The 11776-nt window shown below is 43.3% G+C and overlaps 4 protein-coding genes across 4 annotated transcripts; 1 reads left to right on the top strand and 3 right to left on the bottom strand.

Annotated features, from left to right (window-relative positions):
• Positions 1–327: 327 nt before the first annotated feature.
• On the top strand, positions 328–3623 carry AK88_02760 (uncharacterized protein; the record flags this gene model as incomplete). Its single annotated transcript, XM_012480383.1, has 2 exons — positions 328–3477; positions 3594–3623. The coding sequence occupies 2 exons, from the start codon at positions 328–330 to the stop codon at positions 3621–3623; spliced, it is 3180 nt and encodes a 1059-aa protein (XP_012335806.1).
• A 567-nt stretch (positions 3624–4190) lies between these two features.
• On the bottom strand, positions 4191–4613 carry AK88_02759 (uncharacterized protein; the record flags this gene model as incomplete). Its single annotated transcript, XM_012480382.1, has 1 exon — positions 4191–4613. One exon carries the CDS (start codon positions 4611–4613, stop codon positions 4191–4193), a length of 423 nt encoding a protein of 140 aa, XP_012335805.1.
• A 697-nt stretch (positions 4614–5310) lies between these two features.
• Positions 5311–6682, bottom strand: AK88_02758 (uncharacterized protein; the record flags this gene model as incomplete). Its single annotated transcript, XM_012480381.1, has 5 exons — positions 5311–5376; positions 5725–5757; positions 5889–5987; positions 6122–6214; positions 6455–6682. 5 exons carry the CDS (start codon positions 6680–6682, stop codon positions 5311–5313), a joined length of 519 nt encoding a protein of 172 aa, XP_012335804.1.
• Positions 6683–7508: 826 nt separating this feature from the next.
• AK88_02757 (uncharacterized protein) lies at positions 7509–9763 on the bottom strand (the record flags this gene model as incomplete). The annotated part of the gene is made up of 2 exons (XM_012480380.1): positions 7509–9284; positions 9437–9763. The coding sequence occupies 2 exons, from the start codon at positions 9761–9763 to the stop codon at positions 7509–7511; spliced, it is 2103 nt and encodes a 700-aa protein (XP_012335803.1).
• Between the last annotated feature and the right edge of the window lie 2013 nt (positions 9764–11776).

The raw sequence follows: 11776 nt of genomic DNA, 5'->3' as shown, positions 1-11776 counted from the left end.
TTTTTTTTTTTTTTTTTTTTTTTTTTTTCTCGCTCACCGCTTTTTTCCTTTGGGAGGTATAACTGGATCTGTTCTCTGTTACGTAGACGCAGTCTACGGGAAATATTTGAGTAGTTTGTCCCCACTCGTTGGCAGATGCACTTGCATTTGAGATGTCTCTGTTAGAGCATGCACACGTGTGGGTATAAAAAGGTATGTCGTATGACACGTGGTTGGGGAGTTTGCAAGCGCAATAGTAGACCATTGAAATATTGTTTCCACCTGCCCATTCATATAAAAAAAAAGTAAAAGGTAAAAAGTATAAGGCGACAAAATAATGCACAAATAATGTTCACGAGGGATACGGATGAAAGCGAATTGGAAGACGAGGGTGGTGATAATTCGTTTCGGGGGGACACAGGAGATGATGAGATAAATGGGATGAGTGATACCGGTACCTCCGAGGTGGAAGTTCAGACGGTAATACGTGGAGGGGATACACCCTACGGGAAAACCAGAAATGAGGATAAGGCGGATGCGGCTCGGAAAGGGAAAGATGCAACGGTGAGAATGGACGTAGAAGATTACACAGATAAAGAGACGCATCCTGCACAGGGGGTGTCGAGTGAGGATCCCTTCGAGGAGGTTGCCTCCCCCATCATCCAAGGTGGGAATAAGGCTTACGTGAAAAACGAACAAGTGGACAGCATCCATGTGAAGGCGAGAAAGGTAGGAAGCGGTGGCGAAGAAGAAGAAGAATTACCGGGGGGGGGGGAAGCATATGGGTATGAAAGTGATGAGAATGACACGAGTGGAAGGGATCAAAATGGAGATGGCCATGTTAGTCTTAGTGATGCAGGGATTAATGGAAATGGCGACCCCAGTAGTATAGTCCCTGAAGACGTATTGATACGACGAGAGGGTGAAATTGGGGACAGCCACAGGAGGAGGGGACAGAACTTTTCAGGCGAAGGATTATATACATTTGAAGATGAGGAAAGGCAGCACAATCATGTGATGAAAAAGGGTTACGGCAAAATGATTAACGACAATATAATTGACACAATGGTACACAAAACTTTTAATAATATAAAATACGACACGTCCAATGATGGCGCTCTTGTGGGTGATGCAGATGGTGCAGAGTTGGGAAGTGGTGGACAGAACATCCGCAGGCATAAGAGATGTGCTCCTCTGTTTGACGACGCGGGTGTCAAGAAGGAGGGGGAAAAAAAAAAAGTGAAAAAATATGAGCACGAAGCACGTGTAAAGGGGGAGGAAGGCGCTGAGTACCAAGTGGTGAGAAGTAAGGGGGGAAGCCAAGCCAAAGTGCGAACGAAGGAGGAGCCAAGAGGGGGGGAAGTCGAGACCACCTCTACTGCAAATCCGTCGGGGGAACCATCCAGGACCGATAACTTTCACCTGTACTGCCAAAATCACGATAAAATTTTCGGAGACGGAAATGGTAGGGATTTCTTCAAAAGTGGTACTGGAGGAATGACGGGCTGCGTGCATAGCGGCGACATGCACAACGGTGACACGGGCAGTGATGGTGTGGATGCACCTGATAGTAGTAGTAGCCCCCTGGGGAGGGAAAAAAGTGAACACATCTGGAAGAACGAATTGGGTGAAATATCAAATATAATTTACGACACAAATGAGCATGATCACCCCATGGAGGAAGAAAACCAAGTGGGCGACAAGGGCGGGACAAACCAAGTGGGAGGCAATGGTGGCGAACACAAGATGATATACCCTTCAATTTATGAAAAGGATAAGAAGGAATGGTTTTTAGCAAATAGCAATGACGAGTGGCTGGTGCACAAGTTGTGTGACTGGCTTTACAACCCTAAGGACAGGCTGTACTTTAATATAAGAACGCAGGGGATTTATTATGTGAAGGATGGGTCTTTTCTTAAGTTTGAGAATTCGTTTGAAGAAAGGGGGGACGTGAGTGTGAGTCGTAGTGGTAGTGATGATGTGCACAAAAACAGCTTCTCGTTTGAAGTGAATTCTGATGATCCATTGTTGAATAAAAAAGGGAAGACATGTAGTAAGGCGGATGGGGGGACTGTGTACAGGAACATGAACGACATGGTCAATGATCACAGCGTGCGTGCGAACCCGTGTGTGTCTGTTGAGGAGAGTGGCAGCATGGGAAGCAACTCCAGTCGTATGATTAGTCGCAGTAGTAGCGGGGGCCGCGGCACGGCGGCGGAGACTGGAAGCATCATTTTGAGGGGTGACAAGAGGGAACAGAGGAATGGCGTGTTGACGAGGGGAAGTACCTCGAGCGAGAGCGCGGCGCGGGAGGATTACTCTGGAGATAATCGCTCCTCCGATAATCGCTCCTCTGATTGTCGCTCCTCCGATAACCGCTCATCCGATCATCGCTCCTCGGATCGTCGCTCGTCTGGCAGGCGGCCCGCCTCCCGAGAGAACGCCGAGGCGAACGACGAAACGGTGGAAGAGTTCAGCATGGTGTTGGAGGACGACTTGGTGTGCGGGACGTATAGCAAAATGGGTGACCACAACAGATGTGAGAATGAGGACTTTTACGTGACCAAGGACATACTGGATCTGAATAACGTGTCGGAGAGTGACGGGTTGTGTTTCTTCAGTGGGGTGTTTGATGGACACGGCGGATCCACTTGTGCAAGGTATGTCATGAATCACTTGAAGACGAATGTGATAGCCAAATTTAGGCAGTCCTTTTTAATTACTTGTAAAAAGCAAACTAATGAAAAGGAAACCAAATTAAATGATTTGAGTGTTGAGATAAGGGCTTTATACGATAGTTGTATTAAAGGGTTCGATATGACCGATAAAAATTATATAGAGCTAGCTAAGAAGAATAATTGTAATGATGGTTCCACAGCTTGTGTGGTGTTGATTTATGGACCCGATGATGATGGGTCGTTGAAGGTGTTGTGTGCAAACTGTGGGGATTCCGGTGCACTCATCTGTCACGATAGAAAGCCGGTCAAACTGTCACTACGGCATAAACCGGATTTGCAAGAAGAACGTGTGAGGATTCTTAAATGTGGAGGGATCATAGCTAATATAAATGGGATTAACAGGATCATTACTAAACATAAGGTGAAAGGACAGACAGGTCGAGAGAAAACTTTTTTGGCCTTGTCCACCTCTAGGTCCTTTGGAGATATTTCATACAAGGTGCCTAGGAAAATTGTTTTGTGTAAACCTTTTATAAGTGTTTACACCATTGACTTTGACCTGGATTCCTTTTTGGTGTTGGCCACTGATGGGATTTTGAACGTGTTGACTGATAAGGAAATAATTGATATTGTTTGGAGGAACATACATAGGAAACCGGAGGAGGCTGCGGAGGAGGTGGTGCACGAGGCTTCGAGGCGCGACTCCACGGACGACAAGACCTGCACCGTCATTTTTTTTTATTGGAGGAAGGACATCTTTCGCGGCGAGTCGGAGGATGCTTCCGTGGAAGCGCCTCCGCGGGAGGAGGCCCCTGGCGAGGTGAGCGATGGGCTAGATGGGCGGTTCATGCCCGCGTGTTCCCGTTTCCCTCACTTAAACACCATCTTTTCGCCCATATCCCCATTCACTTATCCCTCTTCCCCCCCCCCCTGCAGGACATCAACATGTTTTCCGAAGTGTTCTGACCCAGGGAGCGTCAACTTGGGCGAATTTTTAAGGCGGCGTGGGAGAGCGGCCCTTGCTATGTAACTCTTCCTCAGTTGGTCGCGCACAAGCTGTCACCCAAAGCGCGAAATTTGTTTTAATTGCCCCTTGTTTTTTTTATGTACTTATTATCACCATCATAGTGTGTTGTTGAAGTTTTTTTTTTTTTTTTTTTTTTCTCCCTTTTAGGGCCAACGCAAATTTTGAACAAATTGCAAATAAAAAGAAAAAAAAAAACAAAAAAAAAAAATTATAAAGCCACACTTAACTGTGTTTTGTCTTGGTGTTGCCCATTGGCTACCCTACCTTGGCGCGCCATGTCTTTTTTTATAATCACCATGACACATTATGCAAGATGATACACGTTGGACCTCGCCGCACGTGTACTTCCCTCCCCAGCACGCACACACAACATACACGTATACGCACACACATGCGCCCTGATTTATTGCACGCGTTGCTACATATGTAAGGCCACTTCAAACCGTTGCAAGCTGTGCACGTTGTAGCGTCTAACTTGGCAGTGATTTTGTCCTTCCCTTGACCAATCACTTGTCCGATAGCTCCTTCAGCTTTTGGATCTGCGTGAGGATATAATTTTTGAGCAGGGATTTGTGAAAAGTGACGATGGCTCCTCCTTTAATGTAGGAATAATTTTGTATGTTTTTAATTAAATTTGAAATTTTTTCATCTTGCTTGGTTTGCTCGTAGCCAAATATTTTATTATCTTTTAACTTGAGCAACCTCTGATATAAGTCATTATTGGTATCCTTAAAGCCGAAAATAATTTCGTGTTGACTTTGTTGCACGTAGAGGAAGGACGATTTATGGTCTGGGTTTAAAATAATATTTTCGTGCAGCTCTCCACATTTATAATCTTTGCTTAACATTTTATACAAATTGATCAGGGACTGTTTATTTTTTAAATCAAATGGCATGAATTTGATCACTTCATTTTGGGCCTTTTTCATGGTGTTCGCAAAAATGATTTGCCTTTTTTTTTTGGAGGGGCGGGGGGGGGGGGGGGGCTGTGGCTGCCCTCGTGTCTGCTCTGTTGTAACTTGAGAACGGAATGTGTATATTTTTGCCGGCGCGTCAACTTCACTTGGACAGCTGCCTTTTGTGCGGTGTATATATGGGCCTACTATTGTACATGTCACCCTGCGTGCGTGTAAAGGTGTACTCTTAGTGGTCGATCGCGACGAGGGAGAAGTTGTGCATATGAATGGCAGCCTCGCACATTTACGCGCACTGCCAACGCGCACTGCCAACGCGGCTACCAACAGTGCTACAACAAACAATGCTGCGAAATATTTTTGCTCCTTTTTTTTTTTTTTTACACTCGCTTACGTGGCGAAAAGGAACTGTTTTGCAAAGGTGATGAAAATGTTGAAGCGGGAAAAAAAAAAAAAAAAAATGCACACTTTTTAAAGCGCCCCTTGGAAAATATCGCCAAAAAAAAAGGAAAAAAAAAACGTCCTAAAATGAAACGAAGAAATGTAAAGAAAAACAAAACGTGTAAAACCATCTCCTGTTGTCATATATCAACAAACGACAAATTCTTCATCACGTTCATGAAGAAAAAAAAAAAAAAAAAAAAAAAAAAAAAACGGAGATGGGGCCGACGACGTAGCAACAAATTTTTATGTCCGCATATGACATTAGTGCCTATGCATTTTGCTCGTCCCCCTCGGAGGGCGACTTGACCGATTTGGTTATCCAATCTAAGTAGTCCTGAACGGGAAAAAGGGGGAAAATTCAATTTGTAAAAATATGTGAGCAGAAACGCCCCTCCTTTGGATGTCTTCTTCTCATTTGGGAGCGAAAGGGACGGCCACCAGAAGTTGCAGGGTGTCACGTTTTTACATACGTAGACATGTGTAGGAATATGTAGGGGTATATATATATATATATATAATGTTTCCTTTTTTGTGCGCATTCGATGGGGAAGCGTTTCCAAGCGGCGATTTCATTCGTGCGCGCGCAGGTACGCCAAATGCATGCTGTTATATGCGCAAATGGGTACACGACGCACAAATTCGTACACGTGGTGCTTATCCGCACCAGCTACTCTAAACCAACCTTGCTGCCCTGATGTATTGGGACGGAAATGACCTGAACAGGGAGGGGAGGCGGACATCAAATAGGGCAAAATGTGAAAAGTATAAAAATAGAGAGAAGGGAAATGGGTACAACGGTAAATAGTCCGACAGGCCTAAGGAGCACACCCCCCACTGTTGACCCACCTCTGGCACTTCGTACGGATGGTTTGCTTTCACCGTGTCCACAATTTTGGGGAATAAATTCTTCCTCGTTTTGATCATCATGAGGACTTCGTTATCACGCTGCGCGGGGGAACCAAGTGAGAATTTATATGTACAGCGTGGGGGAGTGGCCAGGATGCACACCACGCACATGTACATAATACACATAAGAAACAATTAATGCACACACGCGCGCGCGCGTTCGGTGACAGTACAGCTATCTCGCCCTTCCAGTGATATAAGCTTAGGACGCCGGGGATGATGTTTACACAGCTGGCTAGCTTATCTTCGAGTAGCACATGTGCAATCTACAAAGTTGGAAAAGCGTGGAGAACACAAGGGGGGGCATGAAAAACCGCGCAGCGCAAATGGGCATACGTGTTGCAGGTCCACGCTGTGCTCATTTTGTGTGTACATCGCGCTGGGGGAATGGATATGTGGGGCGAGAATGTTACAGGGCAATATAGGGACTCTCTACTTGGTTTTTTTTTTTTTTTTTTTTTTTTTTTTTTTTCCCCCATATTAGTACTGCCTCGTATAGAACTGACCTTTTCCGCCACATCGCTTCCAGGGGCGGTAACATACACAGCTATGAAGTCTGTGGGTTGTTCCATTTTGTTGTAGACGAAGGATCTCGCACAAGATGAATTCCTTGTGTCTCTCCCAAGGCAACCTTTCTTTAACAAGCTTTGCTTTGTAATGTTATTTACAAAAAGGGAATACAAAAGTTTATTCTGACACCGCTTCGTTGTCGCTGCAGCTAGCGAAATGAGCATGGTCAGGAATGTCAATGGGCGCATGAATGGTGTGATTAGCGTTGGGGGGGGGAGGAGGAAACAGGCATGTACACCGTGAGGAGGAAATTCTCGTAACGCAGCGATTTGGCGCGGCATACATACGCGCGTACAAGATCGGAGAGTTACATTTATATAAAAGTGTATGTGCTATATATATATGTGCTTATGTGTGTGCGGTCAACAGGTATCGGCAAGGCAACACGTTTTTGAACGAGTTCCTTCATGGGAGATGGCTGCCACATAAAGCCCTATATGGCCATATGTTGCTCAGGCAGAAAAGAAGGAAAAGGCCTCCTCCCTCTTTGTAAGGCCGCGGTAGGAGTTTCAAAACTCTGCACAGCAGAGGTCGCAATGTAGCTCGGCACATTAATGTGTTCCTTGTAAGGCGAAGAAATAATCGACAGCAAATTGATACAATTCCATGTGATCTTTTTTACACCCGCTTGACATTTTAAACGTATATTTATTTATTTATTTTTATTTATTTTTTTTTTTTTTTGTGCTGACTGAGGTATGGTGAAGGGGGGAAGGTTTCCGCTACGCTGCTTCGTTGGATTCTTGCTGAGGCCAGTCGCCCTGTTTGTAGTTCCACCACTCTGACTCTGCAGGGGAAGCATTATCCAAACGATAGAAAAATGGGTTTAGAGTTTATCTAGTGGGGACACATTTGGGTCGTGTGCGACGGGGGGAATGCAGGCGTGTATATAAACATGTGTACATATAGGTGTACGCATACTCGCTCCACTGTTTTTTTTTTTTTTTTTTTTTTTTTTTTTTTTTTTTTTTTCGCTCTCCCTCTATCTCTTTATCTCTTTATCACTCTTGTGTAACCTATGCTGTCCCCATCCGTGTTATCCTCCGAGTCGTTCAGGGGAATGAGTGTGGGCGCAACCCCTCGGACGGTGAGGGGCAAATGCTCAAAATGGAACTTGTCATTTTTTTCGAATTTGTTTTTTTTTTCTGCAATTAGTGAGGACAATGCCTGGTGTGTAGCATCGGTTAGGTCGCTAGCGGACGAGGAAACGTCGAGAAACTCTAACGAACAATAGGGCATGTTAAGTGAATTAATGAGGAGAGTCAACCCTTGGCTACTAATGCGACACCCAGAAACGTTCAGATATTTGAGCCCTTTAAAACAGTTGAACGAAAATGAATCACAGGAATGGTACAAGTCTTCATTCTTGTTATATATTAAGTTTCTCCGTTTTTCATGCAAGAAGAGCAGTTTGGACGTTTCGCTAGCTCTGTTAAGGGATGGGACACCGATGCAAGAAAAGAAATCATTCTGTTCGTTGTGTCGGTTGGTGATGAACTCTTTAAATTTGTGTATTATTTGAGAGTGGTCATTTTTGGAGTTCGTTTTTTTTGCTTTGGTTAGATGGACAGGGATTGAGCTTCCTTCGCTCGAGTTGGACGTTGATTTTTGCGAGTCAACTTCGGGCAATTCTTCCCACGCACGTGGGGATTCACAAGGCGGGTCAGGACAAGTGTCACGACAAGTGTCACGAGGGGGGCTACTAGCATGCCGTACCTCACCTTGACCGCCTAAATTATCCTGTTTGTCCACTTCAACCCTGTGAAGAGTGCGCGGCATGGTATGGGAGCCCTCTTTCCCCCCAAGTTGCTTCCTCAACTTAATTGACCTTTCTACAATCCTACACTGCATCATCAACGCGTCGGCAATGTAAGCACATGAAGAGTCCGTCAAGTCATTATTCGACAGGGAAATTTCTGCAACGGTGAGGTTGGAAGACAAAGTCTCGGAACAAAAGTGTTTTAAATTTCCATCCGTAATTCTGTTATTTGATAAATTTATAATTTTTAATGTCTGATTATTTTTTAACGCTTCGCTGAGTTTGTTCATATCGGAAATCTGATTATTCGAAAAATCAATCGCTGTTATGTTGTTTTTATTTTTTTTTAAAAATTCACAGAAAAGTGCAAATCCATGATCATTCACATTATTGTTTGCAAATGACAAAACGGATAAATTGGGCGCTTCAGTCAGTTGATTAACCAACTGTTTAAGTAGTTCATTTCCATGTTCCTCTTTCTGTGTTCCATTTTGATCAAAGCATATATTCGACAAATGTAATTCTTTTAAGTTTAATTGGGATGTAAATAAATTCTTCATGTGCTCGGAGAATAAGGCGGAAGCAATGCCATTTTCAGAAATGTTTAAACTTTGTATGTGTGTGCATTTTTGAAAAAAGGAGGATAAATTCACATCACTCAGTTGGACATTTTTTATGTATAATTTGATTTTATCATTGTTATCGTTATTTAAGACTTGACTTAATTTTAAGAGAACTGAGGGGCCCAAAAAGTTGTCGGACAAATCCAGTTCACGTACATTTGTGTGCATATTTTTTATGGCATTTTTTGCCTGACTGTTCAGGTGAAAATTGGTGTTTATTTGTTCTGCCCCTGAGGAGAATTCTCTTTTGGACATGAATTTTTTGGAGAAAAATTCTTCTATAATTTCGTTGGCGCCGTCGGACTTGATCAGGTTGTTAGACAGATTTAGGGAGACCAGTCGGGGAAGGTACTTGAGACACTTGGCCAGGATTTTTGCGCTATCCTTCAGGGAGGGGGGGAGAATGGCGTGGTGTGTGCAAAGTGGGTAAAAACATTGTTACTTTTTTTTTGCTACTTTTCTTTTTGCTGCTTTGTTTTTGCAGCTTGGCAGCGTGTCGTCGCGGGCGCCCCGCGCGGAGCGCAGCTCATTCTAACATTAGTCAAGTCGTTGCTAGATAAATTAAGCGTAACCAAATTCCTGCTTCTCAGGACGCAGGGGATGAGGATGGACATACCCCAGTCGGAGATTTTTAAGCTTCCGAGTTGTATGTCCTTAACTGGGTAACAGTGTGCGCTTCCCTCTGGCAGGCTGCCCGCCAATTCGCAAGTCAGTTGACCCGCCTCCTGATCTGCCATCCCATCTGTCTCTCCTTCCCATTTGTGCACATTCATGTTCGAAACGAAGTCCGCAATGTCGTCCTCGTTTATGATGGGGGTCGTGGCGTACATGACATTGTTTCTTATTTTTATTTTGTGTGACATGGTGTGGTGAAGTGGTTTTTTTTGAATAGGTGCCCTTACCACGTTGGGTTGATTAGAAAAAACGCAGGAAAGGGAGACAGATAGGAGCGGGACAACCAATGAGTGGTGCACTCGAGAGGGGGGGTGTTAAGTGGGGAGGGGTTTTATACGCACTAATGTGTAGCAATAAATGTACAGGCACATAAATATATGCAACGGGCACAGTAGGTGTTGTCACTGCGTCGAGTTTTTGTTCTACTGTTCCCCCCAAAAAAAGTGAGAAGGCACGCGGAGTGATGTACGAAATTATATGTGCGGAGACTCAAAGTGCGGGGGGAGGAAAAAAAACATAACAAAAAGGAAATAAGTGAAAATAAAACAAAAAAATACTACAATTTACTCATACTATTCTGTTTCCACTTAATAGAATTAAAACGCTTTCTGAAACAAAATCACATTTGTTCGTTACTAACATTTGGCACATGTGCGGATGCACCTGAGCGAAGAGGCACAATTTTTTTTTTCTTTTTTTAATTTGATGCCCCTAAAAAAGGTATGCATTAAGTGCTGAAAAAAAAAAAAAAAAAAAAAATTGTACCTCTTCGCGCAGGTGTATCAGCTAGGGGGAAAAAACATTAAGCTCCTTTTTCGAAATTGTTTTTGTTGATACATTGCAGATTGTGAAGGTGTAGTAGTCTGTGTTGGTAGTAACTCTGTGGTTGCCCTTGTGTCAATCTGATCTTCGTGTGCCTTCATATGAAACTTCCAATTTCCGTTGTTGTATCCCTTTTGTTTGACTAGCCCTAGAGGAATGGTGTCCATTCGATATTTACTTATGCGTATGTGTAAACATTGGTGTCTTTTCCCAATGTAACCCTCTGGTAGAACATGATAACTAACCGGAGCTTTCTCCGCACAAGAGGTCATGAATGGTACATGTAAGCATTTTCACCTGTGTTGTAGGCCCCCCTTTTTTTCGCGCAAAGAAAGTGTTTACCATTGCAAGGGGGTGTTGTAAACACCACATTTTGGTTATTAACCATTCCATTTTAGGAAAAGAAAAAAAAAAAAAAGTTAAAAAAGAGGTTTTCTTCATTTAAAAATTGGGAATGGAACATGGGGGAAATGCATTCCATTGCGGATGCAGCCTGCATTGAGATGGAAGCACATCGTATGAAGCTGCTACTTGGGGATGGGACTCAGAAAAAAAAAAAAAAAAAAAATGCCCTTAAAAATGTACACATGTGCACTGTTAAAAAATAATAAAAAAGGGAAATTGGGAATAGGACACCACACAAGAATCTGAGCCTTCTCGTGCATATGAGCGTGAAGTACCCCACATTAGTACGCACAAAGCGCACTCTTTTTTTTTATTATCGTGCTTGCCATTTTTGTTTCACACTTTTGTGTCCCATTTTGTGTGTCACTTTGTTACATGTGAGCTACCCCCCTTTTGGTAAACACAGCAACGGAGTACACAAAATGGGCACACGTGATATATTGGAGGCACGCCACGTCGTAACTGAGCAGCACAATTAAAAAAAAAATAGGACGGAAGAGTAAATGAACGAAAATACACACAGAACAGAAAAAGTGTTGTCTCATGCGCACATAATTGTGACGGCAGTGTGTCTGTAGCGGCCCGCCAAGAGGTGACCACGTAATTGTACGTGCATGGATATGGGAGTGTATTTTCCCATGCTCATGTGTATGCTTGCGCCGGGGAGACACTAAAACCTGGACGAAGGCCAGCTGTCCCTGGGCGCACAGCCATACAAGACGGTCATCATAATGGGCAGCAAAAAAAAAAAAAAAAAAAAAAAATTAAAATGTAAAGTGTAAAGTGTAAAATGAAATGCTGAAAAAAAAAAATGGCTAGAAAAAAACAGCTAGCAGTAAAAATGGCTAGCAAAAAATAGCTAGTAGAAAATGGCTAGCAACAATAATTAGCAGTCAAAGCTAACAAAAAATTGTGGACAAAACCTGAACATTCAGGGCAGCAAAAAAAAAAAAAAAAAAAAAAAAAAAAAAAAA

Source organism: Plasmodium fragile (genome assembly GCF_000956335.1).
Source record: "Plasmodium fragile strain nilgiri unplaced genomic scaffold supercont1.28, whole genome shotgun sequence".
NCBI lineage: Eukaryota > Apicomplexa > Aconoidasida > Haemosporida > Plasmodiidae > Plasmodium > Plasmodium fragile.
This window is presented reverse-complemented; position numbering and strand designations above follow the sequence as displayed.